Source organism: Heterocephalus glaber, unplaced genomic scaffold, assembly GCF_053883595.1.
Source record: "Heterocephalus glaber isolate CG9 unplaced genomic scaffold, H.glaber_assembly_v1.0 deba00001004, whole genome shotgun sequence".
Taxonomy (NCBI): Eukaryota; Metazoa; Chordata; class Mammalia; order Rodentia; family Bathyergidae; genus Heterocephalus; species Heterocephalus glaber.
This window is the reverse complement of record NW_028258179.1, coordinates 4,416,687-4,440,984: the sequence shown is the minus strand read 5'-3', so window position 1 is coordinate 4,440,984 and position 24,298 is coordinate 4,416,687. Positions and strand designations below refer to the sequence as shown.

The 24,298-nt window shown below is 37.9% G+C and overlaps 1 protein-coding gene across 2 annotated transcripts in view; it reads right to left on the bottom strand.

Moving 5' to 3' along the window:
• The window catches only part of Psmd1 (proteasome 26S subunit, non-ATPase 1), a 94,587-nt gene that overhangs the window by 13,620 nt on the left and 56,669 nt on the right, over positions 1-24,298 (bottom strand). For both annotated transcript variants that reach the window (XM_004868047.4, XM_021247089.2), the window contains 4 exons: positions 16,536-16,650; positions 12,185-12,301; positions 5,348-5,450; positions 1,410-1,579 (listed from right to left, as the gene is read on the bottom strand). In XM_004868047.4, coding sequence (XP_004868104.1) covers positions 1,410-1,579; positions 5,348-5,450; positions 12,185-12,301; positions 16,536-16,650 — 505 coding nt within the window. The remainder of the gene's footprint in view (positions 1-1,409; positions 1,580-5,347; positions 5,451-12,184; positions 12,302-16,535; positions 16,651-24,298) is intronic.

Here is a 24,298-nt window from a genome sequence, read left to right as displayed (position 1 = left end):
TGGCTCCCTTATCAATCAACTACTTTTTAGCCTAAAAATTTTCCACTCTGAAAACTTAACAGAACATTTTAACAACAGCGAAGACCAGATAGAAGAGTTATTTAAAGGTCCAAAGGTCTTTGACTTTTAAAAAAGAACAAGAAAATGAATCATGAGGTCACAGGACTCAGAAAGACCAAAACACAAGCCACATTAAAACACACAATTAAAAAATGTGACCCAGGTGTGGTGGTGCGTGCCTATAATCCCAGCACTTTGGGAGGCTGAGGCAAGAAGGTCAGAAGTTTGACCCCAGGCCCAGCAACTTAGCAACTTAGTGAGACCCATCTCAAAATAAAAACTAGTAAAAAGGGCTTCGGACGCAGCTCAGTGTGAAGGCTCTGCTTTCACTCCCGGGACTGCATCCCCTCCGTGATGACAGGACATGCAGCCCTCAAGTCTCTGGCCTAGGTGATGACTTTCATTTTATCAGATCCCCCTGGTTCCTCACAGTTGGTCTTGCTTTTGTCACTACTGAAGAGACATCCCATTTTGCCTCTCCCTACAGTATAACACTGTCTTCTATCAATCATTCCAGCATCACATATCTCTGAAATGTGCATTTGTCTCAAACTTTCATTCCTTTTCTTTTCTGAAACAAGGTCTCAGTTCAGGCTGGCCTTGAACTCAGGATGTAGCCCAGGATAGCCTAGTCAACTCATGGTGATCCTCCTGCCAGAGCTTTCTGAGTGCAGGGATTACAAGTGTGTGCAACTATCCCTGGTTCCATTCCTTATTAATTATTAAAGACTTAGTTTAGGTCCTTATTCTTCCTTTTTCAGATTACTGCTATAGCAGTAATTTTGCAATAGCATTGATAACAGGTTTCCAATGACACCAGAATGATCTTTCTAAAATGCAAACCTCTGCTTGAAATCCTTCAAAAGTTTCCATACCTATTTTTTGTTGTTGTTGTTTTGTTTTGGTTTTTTGAGACAGGGTCTGGCTATGTGGTTCAGGCTAGCCTTGAACTCACTGTGCAGCCCAGACTGGCATCAAACTTGTGGTGATCCTCCTGCCTCAGCCTCACCAGTGCTGGGATTACAGGTGTGCACCATCACGCCCAACTCCTACAACCTTTGGAATTAAATAAAATCACTCAGAGTGGTCTACAAAAGCTCTTCATATCCTTTTATTAAGTCCCCTTTCTGACTATTCCCTCTATTAATTTACCTAAGGTTACACAGCTAATAAAGAGTTGATTTTTCCAAACTTCCACTGACATATTCCACTCACAAAGTGGTAACTCAACTGCAAGGGAAATACGCTATGGAGATGGTAGCTGATCTTGCAAGTTTCATGGGGATCTTTGGGAGTGAGTAGTGAATATGAACAGGGTACACTACCAAGATGAGGCCTCGAAAACATACCTTTAAGTCCTTGTTAAGGCCAATGACGCAGGTAGGGGTATAAGCCAATGACAGGAAATGTGAGAGAGGAAACCAGAACCAGAACTGGGTAAAGACAAGGACGCCAACCACAGAAGGCATATGAGTGTGCCCAGTTCTGGACTGTAAGGAGATTGTGACATTATGGCCACCTGCAGAAAAAAAGAGAAACCATGAACAGGAATGTAAAAACCACTTCTAAGTACTGCACTAGGGAAGCACTGGGTAATTATTTTAATGTGGCGTTTATATAATCAATTATGGAATCCCTGGAATTAGTAAGCTATCTATGATCTCCCAAACTTGAAGTGCTATAACTAGACCCAAGGCAAATCTACAGTGTCTTTCTCTATAGGCAGATACTGTTAAAAGCTAAGCCCAAGGGTATCAAATCAAATACTAATCTAAATTATATATACACACTAATCTACATTATATATTGGCTTTTAATATGCTAATAAAAAGTAAAATTTTAGGGCCAGATATTTAGCTCAGTGGTTTCAGGTGCCGACCTGCCTCCCAAGCACAAGGTCCCAAGTTCGATCCCCAGTACCAAAAAAAAAAAAATTTTGGTATATGTCATATTTGCAAATGATAGCAGAGAGGAAAAGGGTACATATTTCATTAGTTTCGTTCTTTATAAACGTGCTTTAATTACATGTGAATACAGAAATATACATACTTATAATATATTCATATTTATAAAATGTATTTTCTGACTTACTCTTTTAGGTGCTAAGCAGCATAAAAATTATCAGACTTCTGAAAAATATCCATTACAGTTATGAAGATCTATATTGCAGTTACAGAAAACTCTAAGCATGGGGCTTATGCTGTGAATTATTCAATCACTTAAACTGGCAGGCACTGACATAACTAGCGTTGTGGCCACTGACCATCACTTTACTTCTAAGAGTTTTTTTCCCACTGGCAAAACGAGGGTTTGAACTTGAGTACCTGAACTAGGGCACTATCACTACAAAAGGAAAATTTTAACCTCCAATGTGTGATTCAACTAAAAGTTTTCTGTGAAGACAGTTATGTTAACAATGAAATCAGAGCTGACTATTTTGTCAGTGTGCACAGCTCTGCAGCCTCACCTCCTGCCAGGTCCCCAAAATACCCAGGGAGTGTGGAGAAGCAGACAGAAAGGCAGCAAGCCAGAGCAAGGAGCCCAGCTCTCAGCCAGGAGCTGAACTGAAGCTTACTTGAGCCCTGAGGCCCTGCAATTCCAGGAGGCTACAAGAGCTGCAAACTCGAATGTCTTTTGGATCAGGTAAACCAATGAGAAAACATGGGCTGGGAGCAGGAGGGATTAAAACAACATGGAAAACACACATCCTGTTGAAAGAGGACATAGCACCAGCACTGTGGGCCCAGGGTTGTGAGGTCATTTTATTTTAAAAGGAGATTCCAATCTGTATTTTTTTCAAAACATTGCATGTTTGGGCTGGGGAATGTAGCTCAGTGGCATAGTGGCTCAGTGACTGCCTGGCAAGCGTAAGGTCCTGAGTTTGATCCCTGGTACCAAAAATTAAAAAAATATAAAAATCCCCTACACATTTGTTGGGAAGTGAAATCAAAACAGATCTTTAGCAGATATGGCCCACCGGCTGCTGTGTTGCAATCTCTGGTCTATATGCAACAGTGTTGGTTTTGTGTTACAGAACTCTGAGGTGCAAATCTTTTAGTTTATATAATACAGCCTTTAAGAATGGAACTTGTTGGGCCAGGGATTTAGCTTGGTGGTTTTGCTGCCTGCCGCGCAAGTGTAAGGACCCAAGTTTGATCCCTGGTACCACACACACACACACAAAAAGAATGGAGCTTGTCTGTGCCTACTCAGCATCCTAATTTGGATTCCAGTGTTGGATTCCTATTGTTTACATGTCTGGCCTACTAATTTCAGAACTAAACTAAACAATATTTTAAGAATTGAGAGTCTACTGTTCAAAGTGATCAAGGTTTTAAAAAATATTCTTCAACAGCTCATTTAGGATATTTACCTGGAAAAAAGGACAGGTATACTTTACTCTTGTATAGTTATACACATTTACTGTCTGCCTGCACTCCCCCTGACGTTCACTAAATGCTTACTATATATTGAGAAATGGGAACAAAATACTGGAAATGATCCCAAGGAATCTTTGGTCTAGTAGAGAAGACAGATACTTAATTAATAAAAATAAGACATAAAAGTACTGATAGCCGGGGTTAGTAGGAACACAGAGCTAAGTGTGGCACCTCACCCGGGGTTGGGGCTGGGCTGGCAGAACAGGGAAAGGCTGCCTAGAGAGTGCACTATTTGGTCTAAGATTTGAAGCTGACTTTTCTTTTATTTCAGTGAAATCCATCTTCTTCAGACTTAAACTAGCTTTTCGTTCTCACATTCTGAGATTTAATTAACAAGGGAGAACTTATCCTATTGACAGCGATTAGTTTAACAGACTTCAATGATAACTTCCTTAATCTTTGCCTTTCCCCCCAGAGACCAATCATTTAAGTAAGTTCTCATAAACTTAACTTCCCCCTTTGAAGTTGCCCTCTCCAGATTTTCTCTTACCACCAGCTTTACTAAGAGACAGAGACCAGGACTGAATATTTTTCTGATGAAGTTGTAGTGGTTTTGGAGGATAGTGAAAAAGAACATGAGAATAATTTTATGCACTAAATACACAAAGCAAAAACCATTATAAATATAAAGAGAGAGGGAAAGAAGCAGTAAAACTTAATTGGCCCATGATGTAGCAAATACAGAGGCTAAAAGAGGAACGAGGGAAAGACAGAGAGGTGACTTCTCATAAAGATGATAAAAATAAGCTGGAACACAGAATTCTCTCCAAATTCTTATTTGCAAAAACCAGTAAAAACTTGTAGGGCTGAATGATCAAGTAAAGCAAGTTGCTGTCTAAAAAAATAAAATTTCTAGGGCCAGGGATTTAGCTCAGTGATTCTGCCGCCTGCCTAGCAAGTACAAGGTCCCGAGTTCGATCCCCAGTACCAAAAAAAAAGGAAAATAAAATTTCTAGGGCCAGGGATTTAGCTCAGTGGCACTGTGCCTGTCTCCAAAGCACAAGGTCCTGAGTTCGATCCCCAGTACCAAAAAAAAAATTCTAAAAGTGGTAACTAAAAAAAAGACTATGAAGTAAAATGTTACTCTTCAATCTTTTTAAGAACTCGTTATCAAAGAAGTCATCCTAAAAAGGCAACATACTGTATGATTCCAACTACATGACATTCTAGAAATGACAGAACTTCAACTAATAATGGAACTGTCATAAAACCTCGAGGTGCTATTCCTTACCTCTCAAATTAGCAAAAAATGATTAAAAGGTTACATTCTACATGGCTAGGATAAAATAAGAATCACATACGTGGGGCCGGGGATTTAGCTCAGTGGTTTCGCTGCCTGCTGCGCAAGCGCAAGGACCCGAGTTCAATCCCCGGTACCAAAAAAACAAAAACCAAAAACAAACAACCCCCCCGCAAAACAAAAAACCAACCAAACAAAAAATTCAATGTCAACTTATTTAAAACATACATTAAGATATTAAGAAAAAAATCAGCCAACATCCAATGAGCACTTTATTAAGTGACACGCATTATTCTAATTGCTGTCTGTATATTTTCAATCCTCCCAACACTACGAGGTAGGCTTTAACAAGAAAGCAGAATGAGGAGGAAAATAACTTCTCAAACCTATATATCCATTAACATAGAGGAACGAGGATTGAAATTAATAGTCTGTACTCCTAATGACTCCACCTACATTATCTCTATGAACTGCAGACTCCAAATTTTCTCTAGGAATAATTTGTTTCAGACTCAATTTCCACTGTGTCACATAGCTAGAAGATTTGATTAGTTATTCGATTGGATTTTATTTAAGTAAATAAACCGGAACAGAGAAAACCATTTACCTGCATCTAGTATGCCCTGGGCCAGAATAGCGCCAAACTTGGCCATGACATCATCATGCTTATCATTGATGACTTTGGAATACAGCTGTCTGAACTGATTCACCTGCAAAAACAAGAAAAAGAAGTCTAATTCTATTCATTTGCTACGCCATTTCAGATCAGCCAATAAACTGCTCAAACAGCAAGGAGACAGTTCTGATTCCCAACATTCAAAAACAGAGCAAGATGAGCCAGGCATGAAGGCAGAACAGTGCCATGCATGGATCATGGGTGCTGAGTTCTCTGGTGTGGGAGCACCAGTTTTGTTTTCCATTCCCATTCTGTGGGGATGATTCAGGCTCAAGGGAATGCTGAATGCCGAATGCTGAATGTCTATACCTTACTAACAGGTACAGACCCCAAGTTCCTCAGTAAAGTGAGCTGCCTCACTGAGCTGTGTGAGGTCACTGTATTCACACACACAGCAAACGCACATGTTAGTTTCCCAAGGATTTGTCAGAGTAAGTACTCATATCAACAGTAACACACCGAGACAGAGAAGGTGCTGATTCATTTAGGGTGAAACTACTGGGAATTTTTGTTTGTTTCTTTACTCTTTTCTGGATCTTCTAGTTAATGTTTACTTTTATTAAAATATTTATAAAATGTTTTTAGTAAAGTAAGTGATTCTTTTAAATCTGGCAATAAGGAAACTATTTTATGCTCCTTCCATGTCTTACACTTCTTTGTTTTCCCAACAGTGCTTTTCAAATGGTAGGCACCCAGGAAGAAGTCTGCTTGTTCAAGAAGCACATGATCATGGAGTTTCCCAAATCTGCCAAAAGCAGAAAACACCAAATTTGAGTTTCCTAATATAATGACTTCATCTGCAGCACAAACTGTCTCAGAATCTCTTCCCCTCTTTACGTGTTTTGGTCTGAGAGACCACAATGTGATACAGTGGCAGAGTAGTAGCACCAGACCTGGCTTCTGAGTATCTCTGTCCTGGCTTTTCTGAGTCTCGAGTTTCTTCAGCATTACGGGGATCATGGCAGCCACTGTACCAGGCTGTGGTAAGGACTGAGGTAACACACACACCATGTAATATGTAAAGGCATTTCACAGTTCAGGAAGCATGACTATCATGCCATGTGATGGCAGAATCCTACACCAATCCTTCTTAGATTGTAGATCTCCACAATCTAAACACTGCTAACAAAATAATGTCCCTTAAGCATGGTTCATCTATTTAATTCACAGACAACAACAAAATAGCAGGGAAAATAAGTAACTCTGTCACTACCTACTGCGTGACCATTTATAGGCCACTTAACTGTAGATCTTACTATAAAATTATTAAATTATCATTACATTTCCTTTCAGTTTTAGAAATCCAAAGGTTTGACACTTTTACTCTGGTTCAGCAGGTCAAATTCCTTTGACTGTGAACTTATTTTAGATGAATACTTACATTACCTTATATAGGATGGAAATTTTATGTGCTAAAGGTTTCTGAATTATTTCATGAATTTATAAAAAGAAACACTTGACAAAGCTCTGTATGTACATTACAGAGGAGAATTTAAATATAAACAATAAGGGCCAGGGATTTAGCTCAGTGGTTCCGGTGCCTGCCTTGAAAGCGCAAGGTCCCGAGTTTGATCCCCCATATCAAAAAACCCCAACAAACAAACAAACAAATAAATATAAACAATACCTCAAACAACAGGAAAGCACTTAGTAAAACTGAAAGATTTTTTTAAAAAAGAGTCAATGCAAACATACAACAGGCTAATAGGTTTACAGGTTTTAACTGAACTAAAGGAATACTTTAAAAAGCTAGTTTTTATCATTTTAAAAGTTCCCTGCCATTTTATTTCTTAATTTCACTATTCTTGGCAAAGAATTATTATTTTAGTAGATCAGAACAGTGTCTTAAATTGAGAAGGCAACTGGAGATCATCTGGTCTGCTTCTATTTTACAGATGTGAAGACTGACATAAGGCAGGTGAAACAACCAACTTCCTGAACACTACAAACAAATGGTTATCAGGGTGAGAATCATGATTTTCTGATTAATTTTATTGGAAGGAAAGCACAGCCCTGCACAAAAAACAGAAGGTAGAATTTCTTGGAGAAAATAATATTAACTTCCTATTTCTTTTCCTTCTTTCTTTTTTTTTCTTGCAGTGCTGGGGACCGAACCCAGGGCCTATCCCTGGGCCACACCCCTAGCTCAACTTGCCGTTTCATATTATGATGACCTCACAGAACAGGCAATTAAGATTTTAGGCTGTGCTGTGACCCTTGTGCTCCACTATTTTTGGTATCAGGGATCGAACTCAGGACCTCGTGCATGCCAGGAAGGTGCTGTGCTGCTGAGCTACATCCTCGGCCTTTAAATCTACCTTCTTGAAAATAACAGATTTTAAATATTTATCATGTTCCAAACTCTATACCTTACACTGGTGGAAAAATAAAAATCTGCTCTTAGATATGAGAGAAAAGGGTCATTGTTCTTTGAGGTTATTTCTGATGATTATGAGGTCCCACAAAAACCTAATCTCTCCAAACGGATTTATTTTAGAACTGTAGAAGCTTACCAAGCTTGCCTAAAATACGATCCTGCTTCGAAAGAGTGAACTTATCAATGGTAGGAGAAGCTTCCCTGGATCAGAACATAGTCAGATGATCTTAGGCAAGGAGGAACATCAAATCCTATCGTACATTTTCATCTTCTGATCTGATTTTAAATAAAATGCTTATTGTGTATATGTTTAAACAACCGCTGAAGGTAGATTTCGTTTAAGAAAAACAAAAGATAGATGCTTTGTAATAGGGGAGTTGGGTTGAAAGAAAACAGCTCCAAGAACCTATATAAAAAAAGGGTATCATTTTAATTAAATGTGGACCTCCAAGGGCTTTCTAAATTGGGCTTGTAATAATCAAAGGGTGTGTGCATGTTCCTGAATCTATGTCTGTGAACATGAGCAAGGGAGAAACTGACAGAAGCAAAGCAAAATATACTGCAGCCCCTTAAACTAAGACTACAACATGTAGAGTTAAGTGTGAGGGATGTGACATTCATTAATGATTACACAAAAACCATTTCCTTTGGAAATTTCCATTGTGAATCTCACAAAATATTTAAGAATTTCTCCTTTGGATTTCTCTGAGGAGGGGGGTGGATTATAGTTCTTGATGAAATTAATGTCTAACTTTTGCTTTAGAGCCATTCCTACTTTATTTCATGGACTGGTTTGTAAACATTCAACTACTCTTGAACACCATATACTTGAGAATTTATTTTTCTTCAGAGGTTAATAGCCTTTTCTTTGTGGCAAAATATCCCACATCAACTCAAGACTATTAATTTTGTCATACTGGCAATTATCAGATAAAGACAATATAAAATGTAGTCTGTGCGATGTTCTTTAGCACTTAATAACAGGAATCAAGGAAATAGAGCTTGAACTTTAGATGAATAACAATTTCACTCTAAGCATAGTGTTGTCTGAAAGACCATCTAAAACTTACACTGTCATACACAGTTTTACTTCTGCAGCCAGTGTGTAACACGTTTACATTTGCCCAGCCAATTTGTATTAGTGGCAAAGGCTACCAGCTATGGGTTCGTTTCAACATTTCTAATCAGTACTCAAGATTCTGATACAACCCGAAGATATCTACTCACACCAGCTAAGGGGCATTCAATATAACTTGCAATGATTAAAAAATAATAAAATAATGATAAATAAATAATAAACTATACCTTTCCACTCATTCCAACATGGAATTTCTGAGTGGAACGTATTTTCAGACTATACAGCCTATCCTACCTTTCCCTCAAAGGATTCTGCCACTGTTGGGTATTGAAGTTATGACTAAAAATTAGTGAAATCCTATAGTAAGGATGGGAAAATGATAAAACATGTTTTGTGGATAATACAAATAACATGAAAGCATCAAGTGAAGTCAAAGTGAATATCTACATATGAATGAGGCAGTGCGTCCCATAGCCTAAATTTGCTTCTTTAATATTACTCGGCTGGAAAATCTCCAAAAGCTCAACAGAAGATCAAAGCAGGAATAAAAGTGACTCATATGATAGCTGCTATATTTAAAAATTAAAAGAATGTGGTCTGTATATGGAAAGATATTTATGTTCTAGAAGATATAGTATATTATGCAGCTCCTTGTAAAAATAGGATAAGAAGCCAGATTCTATCTGTGTAGCAATACAAATTTTGGCAGTCTTGAAAATAATTTTGAGAGAAGCACTAGATAATAACTCAAACAAAACTGGTAGCCACTGCTTAGAAACTAACATTTATTTTTAAAAATCTATAAAATTAGAATAAATAGTAAGTTCTGGGATTTTTTTCTCTTCTCAACCTCCCCAAATTTATTTTGCTGAAAGTGAGGGAGTTCTAGTATGTGCTCCATGAGGCAGAAGACAGAATGCCAATAGCTTGTTTCTGTTATCAATTTTTTGATTGTTTCCCATATACAAGCAGATTACAAGGCTGTTTAAATATCAAACACGAATAGACTAGAAGATGCAGAAACAACTCCAGACATGCTCAGCCACCTCATCTTTGACAAAGGAGCCAACCACCATCATTGGAGGAAAGATAGCCTATTTAATAAATGGTGTTGGAAAAACTCGATTTCAACCTGCCAAAGATTGAAACTAGACCTATACCTATCTATCACCATGCACTAAACTAAGATCGAAGTGGATTAAAGATATAAATATTAAGGCAGAAACACTAAACTTGCTGGAAGATAAGTTAGGTAGAGCTCTTGAAGACATTGGCATAGGAAAAGACTTCATGAACAAAATCTCAGCAGCACAGGAACTAGCAGAAAGAATCAACAACTGGGATCTCACCTTATTAAAAAGCTTCTGCACTGCAAAGGAAACCACCAACAGAGCTAAGAGACAACCTACACTATGGGAAAAAATTTTTAGCAGCTCTACCTCAGACAAAGGACTATTATCTAGAATATATAAAGAATTGAAAAAAATCAGAGCCCCCAAATTCAAAGACCCAATTCAAAAATGGGCATCTGAAATGAACAGACATTTCTCAGACAAGGAAGTAAAAGCAGCAAACAAATATATGAAAAAATGTTCAACATCACTCATCATTCGAGAGATGCAGATGAAAACAACACTGAGATTCCACCTCACCCCAGAAAGAATGGCTGCTATCAAGAAATCAACCAATAACAAATGCTGGCGGGGTTGTGGGGAGAAAGGAACCCTTCTCCACTGCTGGTGGGAGTGCAGACTGGTGCAACCACTGTAGAAGTCAGTACGGAGATACCTCAAAGAACTAGGACTAGAGGTCCCATTTGACTCAGCTATTCCCCTGCTGGATATCTTCCCAAAAGAATTAAAAGAATCATACCACAGTGATATATGTGCACCCATGTTCATAGCGGCACAGTTTGTAATAGCTAAAGCTTGGAAGCAGCTCAAGTGTCCATCAACTGGAAATTGGATAAAGAAAATGTAGTTTTTTAATAAAATGGAGTACTACTCAGCCATAAAGAACGGAAAACTAGAGTCATTTATAGCTAAATGGATGCATATTGAGGCCATACTCTTAAGTGAAATAAATAGGACACACATGTGTAAATACCGAATAGTTTCACTAGTGTGAGAAACTGATAGTGTAAACAAGGGTTAAAATGATTAAAATGAATAATTGATAATTTGAAATAGGAAAAAAGGTCCAAAGATGAAGGAATGAAGGGAGGGGAAGGGGAAAGGAAAAGAGGGAAAGGAAAAAGTACGAGAAAAGAAAAAAAAATGGAAATGAAATCTATGTAAACAGGGAAGGGCAGAGGGGGTGAAGGGCGCACAGGTAATGGGGAAAAAAAAAGAACCAAGATATATCATGTACAGGTACAAACACTCAATGATAAATGTAAACAAATTGTATACCTAAAGTGTACCAATAAAAGAACTAAAAGAAAAAACAAACAAACAAACAAATAAATAAATAAATATCAAACACAAATGTGAAGCCTTAGAGACTGCCATGAAGAAGTTTTTAAATAGGTGCTTCAAAATCTGTTATGAAGTTACCCAGAGGGTGGGTGTGGATGTGCAGGACATAAGAGGATCTCTTTGGGGAAAGGAGGGCTAAGTCCTTCCCCCTCACACCAAGTCTGGAGAAATGGGCTTCAGGGGATGACTTGGAACATGCCACGTGAGCACTGAAGTCCCACACATACAATGAGGGGCTACAGTAGCACTCTGCCGAAGCACTGGCACTGAGAGCCTATCACATTCCCACCCAGAATGGTGGAATGTGCAAGAGTATTTTTGTGGGTAGATGTGGGTCAGGCGGAGCCATCTGAAAGCCTGCCCAAGAGGGTCCCCCAGGAGGCCATGACATTCTAACAGAGAATGTGGACGTGCTTACTTTTAAATTGATATTGTACATACTACAGGACTCTCGACTGCTTCAGAATGAATGATAAAGTGAATCATGGACTGCTTGAATTTGTACCCTGTATCAGAGTAATAAGTCATTCTGTTGAATATAACTTAAAAGGACAGCGAGAGGCAAAACAAAATTGACTTTGTAATTTCCACCCCACGTGTTGATTTTTAAAGTATGGCTATGTGCTTAAATTAACAAAGTGACAATAAGTCTGTAAAAAGTACACTTAAAGAATACGACATAGTTTAAGTCTTCCCATTTCCTTACCACGAACATGGTCTCTTTCTGTTTCTTCAGCATATACTATATTTGAGATTAAAAATGTACTCAAAAGAAGGTAAATTATAGAGAAAAGCCCCAACACGCTGTCTTGCAAAGGACCTCTTTGTCTGCTCACCTTTGGACAAGTGACTTCAGTCTGCTGGATCATGATGAGAGCTGAAGCAATGAGAGCCCCTTGCCTCACGTAGTTCACAGGGTCATTCGTCATTGGTTCTAGCAAATTTATAGCTTCCTGAAAGCATTTAGAAAAGAAAAACAAAAATTCTTAAGTTGATATGGCTGAATTTCCAAATAAGTTATTCAAAGTATTTTTACCCAAGAGGGTACTAACAAGTTAATTTAAGACTACTTGAACATAATAGTTCAGAACTAACTTTCAATATGGTTAATATAAGTAAAAAGAAAGGTTTAGAAGCTGGATTTTTATTTTTTATTTTTGGTATTGGGGATCGAACTTGGGTCCTTGCGCCTGCACAGCAGGCGGTGAAACCACTGAGCTAAATCCCCGGCCCTGCAGCTGGATATTCTTTAGGTAAAAAAGGTCATAAAGAAATCATGAGAGAAAAATTATTTAGAGAAAATAGTATTAACATTTGTCAAGTACCTATTATTTTTCATTTACATGTGTTAAATCATAAAAATAAAAATCTCAACAATAACCAACAGAAAACAATCTTTATGAACAAAGAATCTGGGAATTTAAAAGGTTAAGTAACTCATCTCAGGTCACATAAGTAACAAACCCAGACCAGCATGGCTCCAAAACCTGATTATGTATTCAACCTCCTTCAAATACTTGTGAAAGTACTATCTTGGAGAATTTTACAAAGTCTTATTTTAAAAATTAAATAAAAAACAAAAAAAAATACAAAACCCACTCAAAATAAAAAAGATTACTTAGAATAGCAAAACAAAATAAAACTAAGGTAGGATGGATTTCATGGTTATACTTCAGAAGACCATATAGGAAATATGTTCATCAGTATTTCCCCCCAATAATATTTTCTTCAGAGTATTCAGTTCTATGAAAAAAAGATTCTTTGGTCAACTAAGTGAAATACTATATATTAACCCCTCTTGCAGATTCAAAATCAGTGTCTACATTGTATCAAAGACTCTAGGAACCTACACATCACAACAGAGGCTCTAGGAAGCCTTACAGAAACCCTGTGCTTTGTTTGTCCCACCATTTGTTCACTGCACCTGACCAAGAGCTTTTTTGCCCAAATGGCTCGTATTAACATCCTTCTATTTGAGAGATGCCACTTTACAATGCAATTTCCTACAAGGTCCTTAGGTAGGAATAGATCTGGAAGGACCAGAAGAATGGGTTTACAAGATCATCAAACTTACTTCTTAATTCAGTTTCCTTCATTCCAAGTCCAAGAAAAGAAAGATTAAACTAAATTGACTCCTCTACATGTGACATCTACATTTTTACACTTGATCTTAACCAAAAGGCTGAGAAGTGATGACATCTACACTTTTTTTTTTTTTGGTACCGGGGATCGAACTTGGGACCTCGTGCTTGCGAGCCGGGTGGTGGCACCACTGAGCTAAATCCCCAGCCCTGACATCTACATTTTTAATCGGTGCTATTAACAGATAATACATCGAGATACGTGCACTCTTTCTCTCCAAGAAAAACATGACCAATGGTGCAGGAGTATGTTTTCAAACATATTGTTAATGTGCTTTATGAAGTAGACATGATAAAAATACAACAACATTTCTAACTTATAAAAGATAATAACTTGGCCTCTGAAGTACGTAATATAATGTTAAAAGTATATTTTAGAATAAACATGTGTCAGGTTAAGAAATAAAAAACCTCAGCTGGATAAGTACTGATACCTAGATCACACAAATTATTTAGAAATGAAGCAGACTTGTTTAGTATGAGTAATACAAATTTTTCATTGAATTAACTTGTCAGATGCTATGTTTCAAAGAACATTTGCTCCAGATTGCATATTGAGTTTAGAATAATCTGGAAAGAAAAAAAATCCAATTTATATTTAACTTAAGAGGCCAAACATAAATGTCAACTAAAGACTCGAAGGGGGAAATATTTGGTAAAATATCCAACAACTATATTCTTCCTTTGTTTACAGAATAGATATACTCTAGAAAATATTAAAGGTCAATTTCTACAAAGCACATCTTATATACTCAATGACCTCTTTAATAAAACTGAAGATAAATTTGTTTGTTTTTTGAGACAGGGTCTCACTATGTAGTTCAGATTGGCCTTGAACTAACTATGTAGTGAGGCTGGCCTCGAACTTGCTGTGACTTTCCTGCCTCAGGCTAAAGACAGATTCTTATATAAGAATTTCTCCTCTAAAAGCTAAAACATTAGGGGCCAGGGATTTAGCTCAGTGGTTCCGCCACCTGCCTCACAAGCGCAAGGTTCCAAGTTCGATCCCAGGTACCAAAAAAAAAAAAAAAGAGTATAAAAGCTAAAACATTAAAAAAAAATAAAATCCTGTGAAGGTAGAGACAGTGTCCAGCTTGTTCACTCACCCTTAAAGGATCTTGCCACTCATCATTTATTCAACAAATATTTACTGAGAGTATACTATGTGCCAGGTATGATTTTTGGTTCTAGCAGTGAACATTTTGTTCTCTTACATTTCAGTGGAGGGACTTAAGACAATAGATAAATGTCAAACAAATTTGTCAGGCAGTGATAAGTACTACGAAGAAAAGGCAGGTTAAGGTAAAGAATGGGTTAATACATTAGAGGGGGACAATGTCTCTATCAATTCTTATATATTCTTGCCACACACAGTGAAAAAAGAAAAAAATATTTTTTATTCATAGCTTCAATAGTATGTGACTAGAAAAAGCTATTTGCATTTAATATTAATATCCCTTGTTAGAGAAAAAAAATATTTTTTATTCATAGCTTCAATAGTATGTGACTAGAAAAAGCTATTTGCATTTAATATTAATATCCCTTGTTAGAGAAAAAAAATATTTTTTATTCATAGCTTCAATAGTATGTGACTAGAAAAAGCTATTTGCATTTAATATTAATATCCCTTGTTAGAGAAAAAGTCAAGCAAATTAAAATTCAAATTCCCAGAATCTGTCAATAAATTTTAAAAAACTATGTTTTCAGCTTGTATGACAATAGTAACTACCTTCTCTCCCCGCCACACACATACCTGGGAAGTGGTCAGTGTGTGCATGTCTGCTAGGAGAGGCAAATTGTGATGATTATGTCAATAATTTAAATCAAGAATAACTGCTGATCAACTTGTGGGAAGGGGTGGAAACAGAAAAAGGCTGATCAATGACCAATGGGCTGTAAGTTACCTTTAAGTAGGAAGAAGTTCTAGTGTGCCAGACTATGGAGAACACTTAGGTACTACATATTTCAAAAAGCTAGGATTATGAATGCTTCCACCATAAAGAAATGATGTTTGAGCAGTTTCATAGATTTAAACATTATACCATGTACATATGTATTAAAACATCACATTGCTCTCAAATAATACGTGCATTTTTTGTTATGTATCAGTTAAATAAAAGATCGCCCCTCCCTGCCCCCGCAAAGTCCACACCCACTCTAGAAATGAAACGAGAATCTGACTTGTAGGACTGGTGGTGTCGCTCAGTGGCAGAGTGCTTGCCTAACATGTGGGAGCCCCTGGATTCAATCCCTAACACTGGGAAAAAAAGAAAGAAAAAGAAAAATGAATGAATTTGACTTTGAGGAATCTATTCTAAATAATATAAAGTATAGGGGGAAAAAAACCTCTTGTTTAAGCAATAATGTATTTCATTATGAATCTCATTATCCAACATCTTGCCTAACCCAACTTTTTATTTTATAACTTTTAAGGGCTTAACAAATATCAAGTTAGCACTAAGGTTTGAGATTAAAAAAAAAAGGCAGAAAGCACCTAAGCCATTTGCTTAAAACAGAAATGTTATCAAATGAGCTGATTTTGGTGGCTTCACAGACCCTTGATTTCTACAACATTAATTACATAAATTACACATTGAGAATGCCATGTAAAATGACCAGAGAAAATCTTTATAAAGAAAAAACTATTTTATTCTCTGTCTCTTTCTCCCTGTCTCTTTTAAGACGGCATGCATGATTTCATATATTCCCCTCCCCTCCCTGGTATTGGGGATCGAACTCAGGACCTTGTGCTTGTGAGGCAGGTGCGGTGCCACTGAGCTAAATCCCTGGCCCCAGTATCCATGATTTCAAATGGAAATTCAGTGATCATCACTTCACGTGTCTCTATGTGCACTCAGCAGGGTGCTCCTAAGTGGCAGCAGGCACTGCAGCAGTGACGTGAGGGAGACCAGGAAGTGCTGGGAAGCACGTCAGATGCCCAGACCCATACTACACTAGTATTTTTACAGCTGTTACATAAACTTTTCCGTGAGGGAAAGTAGTCTGGCGCCAGGAAAGAACGGACCCCATTGGCTTCGGGCTTTACCTTGTTTCCTGTCCCAGCACAACAGATCCCCAGGGCCATGGCTGCTCCGTAGCGCACATGAGGGTTGTAACTCTCTGACAACAAAGAAACTACACTGGGGCACTGTTCAGGGGTCCTGGAAATAAGGAGAGAAAATGAAGTCAGTGGTATGGGGAATGTATCCTAATCAACACACAAGAATTTTAACCAAGTTTTTTTTTTTTTTTGGTACCAGGGATTAAACTCGGGTCCTTGAGCTTGCACAGCAGGCGGCAAAACCACTGAGCTAAATCCCCAGCCCCAAGTTTTTTATTTAAGTTATGAGAAGCAATATATTATTTAACACATATTACAGAATTATAAATCTCTCACAGAATTCTAATTATGGATAGTAGAACTCTATCTTCCTATTGAGAGAACACATGGCAGAAAGACCTAGCCCAGGCCTCCTCAGCATTCATTGTTCCCTTGCACCCCGTGGAAGGGACACAGCTGTGCAGGGCGCAGGCCATTGCTCAGTAGCTATTTTCCTGTGTCTGGACCACTCTGCATTTTGTTCTGAAGACTGAAGTCATTTATAGAAGCTCCTGGACGGTTCCAGAGCTGCGTGGAAGAGTGAAATATCTCAGTATTAGTCTTGTCACATAGCAAACTGATGCGTAAGTCTTGATAATAAGGAAATTCTGACCTTTTTTTTTTTTTTTTTGCCTTTAGCAACTGTTTTTGTGTTAATAAGAAGAAACTGTTCTTTTCATCTTCTCCATATTAGTAGCAAAGATCAAAAAAAAAAAGAATAAACTTGACAATGGAGTACTGAGCTCATCTTTCAGAAGACTTCTGTCCCAGAGCTGGCTGGAACTGGCAGGACAAGGCTCGGAACTACGAGAGTGAGCGAAGGAGGAGTTTCCTGTGCGGTGGTGATCTTGGACCTAAGAGGGTCTATGCTGATGTGTCCAGTTGTTGAAGGTCACCAACCAGCTGGCTCATGATTTTGTATACATTTCTGTGCGTACATCAAGCATCAGCAATAGTTTTTTTTGAAAGGCTATATTATAAATAATAGTAGTTATAACCACAAACGAACTCAAATCTGTAATTGCCTTCTATCCTCAAACCCGAGTGAGTGGTAAATTCAAATTTCAAATGGAATAGAGCCAAGTTTATGAAAACCACGTGTATGAAAATGAAACTGTGCTATCAGGGAGGGTTGGATTACTCCCACCTACATACTGTATCACTGTTTGGTAAGAGTCTTTCTATGAGTAATTCAGAACTAATACTAAGGCAACAGTATGGAAAAATAGTATGGTGCTATGAAAAATGCAATGTACTTCCTAGTGGAAGATCTTGGGTCTAGTTTTTAGCTTTGCTAATTTGTTAGTTATGCTGCATTAAGCAAGTCACATATATTTTCTTCTTTGCAATTTGGAGAGATTTTCTTGACTATTTTGTAGGAATAATACAAAAAATGAGCGAATAACTGAAAATATGGTAATAACAAGATTTCAGTTAATGCATAATGAGATAAACAGTAAAGTCCTACAAGTCTAAAGCCCAAGTTCAATTCCCATTTTGTCTCTAAACCACTGCACCTATTTAGATGAGCTGTAATTAATCAAAAACTTTGGGGTAGCGGTGTGTGTCTGAAAAAAGGAATAGGACTAGATGTTCTATAAGGTTTCTCTCAACTTTACAATTCTAAGGCTTCTAAAAGTGAACTATCATAATTTAAATTAATGCCTGTTATTTCAGGGCAATTTTTTTTCAACGAGTAACATTCTTATAAGCCAAAAATGAAATTCCAAGTAGTATGTTACCAAAGAGAACTTTGGAGAGTTATTATACAGCTTAGAGCTGACACCACCGTCACTCAACTTTTATTTTCACTCCTACTGGGTTAAGAACGTACAGCTCTTGGGCCGGGGATTTAGCTCAGTGGTTCTGGCACCTGCCTCGCAAGTGCAAGGTTCTGAGTTCGATCCCCGGTACAAAAAAAAAAAAAAAAAAAGAACGTATAGCTCTTCCCATAATTTGACACCCAAATCCTCTGACATAAAAACTCATGTATTTTGGCACGTAACTAATTATCATCCAATAAAACCACACAAGACTGCAGAAGTCAGAAGGGCCAAGGGCTAAGATTATGTCATCTATGTTTTTTAATCTCTCATGAATTACTAGCGTAGAACTAGGTACTACAGATAAAATAATTTTCACTACTTAGTAACAGGCAAAGAGAGTCAAACTAAATTCATTTTAGAGACTTAACCAACAAATATACTAGGTTCAAGGGCTAATAATTAAAACAATGGGAAATACATCAAGTCCTTTCCCATTCCTCTTCCTCCTTCAATTTATTGTTCAGTTAGGTAGTCAAAGCCAGGGAGAATTAGTGTATCTGTGAATATCACTTCATAAGGCTATTTGAGCATCTTCCTCCTCCTCCCTCCTTCTCTTCCCCCTCCCCCCCCTTTTTGAGAGGGTCTTGCTATGTCGTTCAGGCTGGCCTTGAACTCATGGTGATCCTCCCACCTCAGCCTCCTGAGTGCTAGGATTACAGAAATGTGCCACTATGCCCAGTGGCTACTTAAGCATCTTTTAAGTGCCCTAAAGTTGGGAGTGGAAAGACCACATGGAAGACTGAGGAAGGTTTCACAGGTAAAATCTGAACTGGCACTTAAAGGATGGGTATGATTCAATCACAGAAAGATAAATGTTGTGGGAAAAGGAAAGAACATTGGAACATAAAAAAGAAGCTTGAGAAAAAGTTGGTATGTAATTGCAGCACTCTGGGAGGCCGAGGCAGGAAGATTTCAAGTTTGAGCCCAGCCTGGGCAATTTAGCAAGACCCTGCCTCAACAACAATCAGAAGAAAGGGCTGGGGATGCAGCTCAGTGCAAAGGCCCTGAATTCAATCCCCAGTAACATACACACAGACACATACAGACTTGACATTCGAAATAAAATATCAGGAATATTAGTATAATACCTGAGAACATGGTGGGTTAGTTAGGGTGTATCAGCAATTCAGAATAGAAAGGTCTGCTTTGGGAAAATTGGAACATACACATATCTTGATCATTCGCAATCTCATCACCCCATTCCTTTTCCATCTCCAAAAGTCTACCTCCTAGATTCTTGTCATCTTTAATTAGTTAGCTAATTTATTTATTGATATCAAAGCTTTCTAACAATAGTATCCACCCTTTTGTCAACTTTCCCTTTACTCTCCCAAATTCTGCCTCCATTCCAGTGGGTATCACTCCCACCCCCATGTTCTAACCTTTCCTAGCTCCTGGCTTTGTTCACATTATAAGCTGTTTAGTCTTCCTAATTCCACACTATTAAAATCCCATCCATTCAAGAGCTTGGTTCAAATGACAGCATGCAGTATGCTTTGTGGGCATATTTTCTCTACAAGGTTAGGTGTTCTGAAGGGAAGGCCAAATGACATCATCTGTGAAATCATTTTGAAAACTGAAAGCATCACATAAATACGTATGTCTGTAGAACCCTCTCTACATCTTTAAGACCTCATGGTTGGGTCTATTTCTATTTATTGAGTGCTTATTAGGTATGAGGAATGTATCCTTTGAGGCTTTAAAACATACTTTATAATATCATGTAAAGAACTGCTATATTGTGGGCTGGGGATTTAGCTCAGTAGCACTGCACCTGCCTTGCAAGTGCAAGGTACTGAGTTTGATCCCTGGTTCCGGGGGGGGGGGCTGTTATACTGTGATTCATCATGAGGTACAATATTATAGGCATCAGCAAGTACAAATATTACTTTAATCCCAAGCATATAATTCAGCTTGTGTGTATGTTTTGCTGGGGACTGAACCCAGGGCCTAATACACACTTGGCAAGTGCTCTAATAGTGGGCTACATCCCAACCCTATAATTTAGTTTTTAATGAAAAGAAGTTGTAATTTGCTTTAAAAAAAATGGGACACACACTGAAATAAATAACTAAATTCTGATTTGTTGTTTGAATAAAATTTCTTGGCTTGTAGCTAACAGCCATCTTGCCAATGTTACTGTTTGTACAAGCCTTCCACAAAGCAGGAATTGTGCAAGGCCATGTGCACAAATCACTGACACATCATCTGACCATAAACTCTACATATGAATTCCTTTCTTTCAACGCACTGGCTTTTAACTACTGTTTCTTTATTGAACATTTCATACAACCTCCACATTAAATCATACTAATAAATCAAGATATTTTCAAGAATACAGTGACTTTTTCCTTACTCTATCGAAGGGGAAAAAAGCAAGTTCTCTACACAGACAGAAACACTTTTTTAGCATGGCCACCACAGAGCGAATTTTGGAGGGTATAAATTTCAGGACAGTCGCCATGTAGAATCACGAGCTTACAATCCTTATTAGGAGAGTGCCATAGTGCCAGAGGACAACATTATATCCAGGAATTAAGAACATACTCATCTCAGTTTAAGTCTCTTGTGATCCCAAACAGATTCCAAACAATGTGAGCAGCACCCTAAATTTCTAAGTGCCTTGGGATGTCTTTAAACAATCACAGTACAGACACTTCAGTCAATTACAGGATCCCAACAGAAGGAATAAAGAAGGGCACCTGCCCCTAATTGCTCCAAGCCATGCCATTCATTCACATCCTCATTCTATTTCTCCACTCTACACACTTAATCCACCTGCAAGTCAAGTGACACTGTTATGTCTCGTTTCCACTGCCTTGTTTCAGCCTTGATTATCTCTTATTGAAAACAATACAGTGATTTCTCACATGATCTTTGTCTCCTATTCTTTTCTTCAGTTGTGGTAGACAGAATATAAGCTTAGAAACAGAAAGCCCTAGATTCCAATTCTAATTCAGTCATTTATTAGCAGGATGACAAGTAGCAAATCTCTCTAAGCCTTAACTGTTTAAGCCACAAAACAATGTCTGCTTCATTTTATACACAATGAGGAGAATTAGGGGAATGGCAGAGTAAAATACTACGTTGTCATCACTGAACTCTTGATGCATTAACCAGAAAGTGGCTTTGGATTTGAGTTGTTCGCTGGCACATACCTGCAACCCTAGTACTCTGGGAGGCTGAGGCAGGAGGAGCACAAGTTCAAGTACAGCCTGGGCAACTTAGCCAGACCCTGCCTCAAAATAAAAAATAAAAAGGACTGAGGATTTAGCTCAATGTGAAGGCCCTGGGTTTAATCCCCAGTACTGTTAAAATACAAGAACACGTTGGCTGGGGATTTAGCTCAGTGGTGCTGCCGCCTGCCTCGCAAGCGCAAGGTCCTGAGTTTGATCCCCGGTACCAAAAACAAAAAACCAAAAAACCCCCACAAAAACAATAACACAAATTTGTCTGCTAATATGCTATAGATTGGGCTTTTATTTTTTTAAGAAAAGGCAAGGTAATTGATGCCCCAAGTTTCATTCAAAACAATATAAAAGAAGCTGGATACTAAACCTAAACAGCTGATTATATTTAGCATTCTGACCTCCAGGTTTCCTTCCTCATCAACTTTTTAGGGAGGTAACTGCACAGAGTACTTAACCAGTGTGCCCTTTGGCTGCAGCAAGGACAGGATATTCCAGGGAAAACTGATTCACAGGGAAGAGCTTATCCTAAAATCTATTTTAAAATAATTTATTTTATAATTTCTTTTTTTTGGGTACCGGGGATTGAACTCAGGACCTTGTACTTTCGAGGCAGGTGCGGTGTCACTGAGTTAAATTCCCGGCCCATAATTTCTGTTAAGAAAGTATTATATTGAAAATAAACAAGATATCACAGTACTATTCTTTTCTCCCCTGAGTACCAGGAATCAAACTCAGGACCTTGTGCTTAGCAGGCAGGTGCGGCACCACTGAGCTACATCTCTGGCCCATTACACAACACCTTTCTTAAACCAACCACCAGGCTGGGGATTTAACTCAGTGATGCGTCGCCCGCCTTGCAAGCACAAGGTCCTGAGCTCCAACCACGGTACCAGAAAAAACCCCAAAAGACCAAAAACCCCAATAATAAACCAACCATGAAACTCAAGGTTTTGAAAGGGGATAAAGTCTGGACTTAAGTTAGGTTCAGAAAAAAATTTGCCTGGGTACATAAATTCTGTGAGCTTAATGTAAAGACTTACCTAGTTGATTATAATAAAGCTGAAATATGTTGTGAAGGCTATAAACTGAAACGCTTTAGAGAACTTGTTAGTTTCTCAATCTAGTAACAGTACCAACCCTGATACTTTTTTTTTTTTTTTTGGTACCAGGGATTGAACTCAGGACCTTGCCCTTTCGAGGCAGGTGGCCGAACCATTGAGCTAAATCCCTGGCCCCCCTGACACATTCTTTAGAAAGAGTGTGTTAAGGTAAGGAATAACAATTCTTTAATAAACTACTTAATGTTCAACCTCTTTAAGAGTACAACAAGACTCGATATTCTTACGTTTATTTCAGTGCTTCAGCAGGCAGCTCTAAAAGGACAAAGGAGTCTTTCTAAGCAATGATCAGAATGCAAACATTGAGAGTGAAACTTAATCCTTATTCTCACAGAGACATATATGATTTATATATAAATCTTAAAATAATGAAGTTATGATAAAATTATATCACTATTTTGCAATGTATAGTGAATCAATGGATCACAATATGATTATCAATGACTGCTAATATAATGAAGAGAAACAATTAGACCTTATGTGTACTGCCAGCCTTGCTCCTCAATAAATAGTGGGAGAAAAAAATGATCAATGTAAACTATGTTTACAAAAAATATGAGGATCAAATAATTATAAACTTCACATAGAGAAGTAATCACCAAAATCTATACTGAGACACTAAACAGGAAATACGGCCTGCTTTCATAAAAAAAATAAATTGCAAGGGAAAAAAAAAACAGAGGAAGGGAAGAGAAAAATGCAAGAAAAGGCGGATTAAGCCGGGGATTTAGCTCAGTGGTTCTGCCACCTGCCTCGAAAGCACAAGGTCCCGAGTTTGATCCCCCGCACTACAAAAACAAACAAACAAACATGAAAAGGCAGATTAAAGAAAATAAACTAAATCTTTAATTTGGTATTCTTTCAGTTATTTTAGACAATTCTGATATTCTCTAAATCTGTTTTTCTACATAAAACACTGGACTCTTAGATAACACCAAAAGGTAATTCCTCTGGTTTGTCACAGTACCTTTGGACTAGCAAAGCATTTAAACCATTTAATCCCTAATCAGCAATATAAGCTCATTTCTATGTCTCCATGAACATATTAACAAAAATGATGGTCTACAAATGGTCAACTCAGAAAAATAGTGGTTTTATTTACGGAGGTGGAAGGTAAAAAAGGAACATTTGAGAAGAATTTTTTTTTTTTGGTACTGGGTATTGAACTCCGGTCATCGAACTCCGGTCCTTGTGCTTGCGCAGCAGGCAGCGAAACCACTGAGCTAAATCCCTGGCCCTTGAGAAGAACATTTTATTAGCACAGAATGTTACCTACGACTTTGCTTTTTCACATGTGTTTATTACTATGCCATCCATTATTTCACATAAAGCTGTACAGGGTTTGATTTTATGAGAGGTACAAGTCTTTATTCTCATAGATTTATATGTCTATACTTTGTAATTCTTTTTTTCAGTTGGTCCTGTTATCATCAAAGTGCTTAATTTGTTACTCTAATTGGAAGTAGGAAGAGAAACACGCTTGTTAAAATGTCAAGTGAATTCATCAATGAACACTATTTGGACCATTTCAGTTGTACTGGCATGTGCAAATGTTATTTTTAATTAATGAGGGG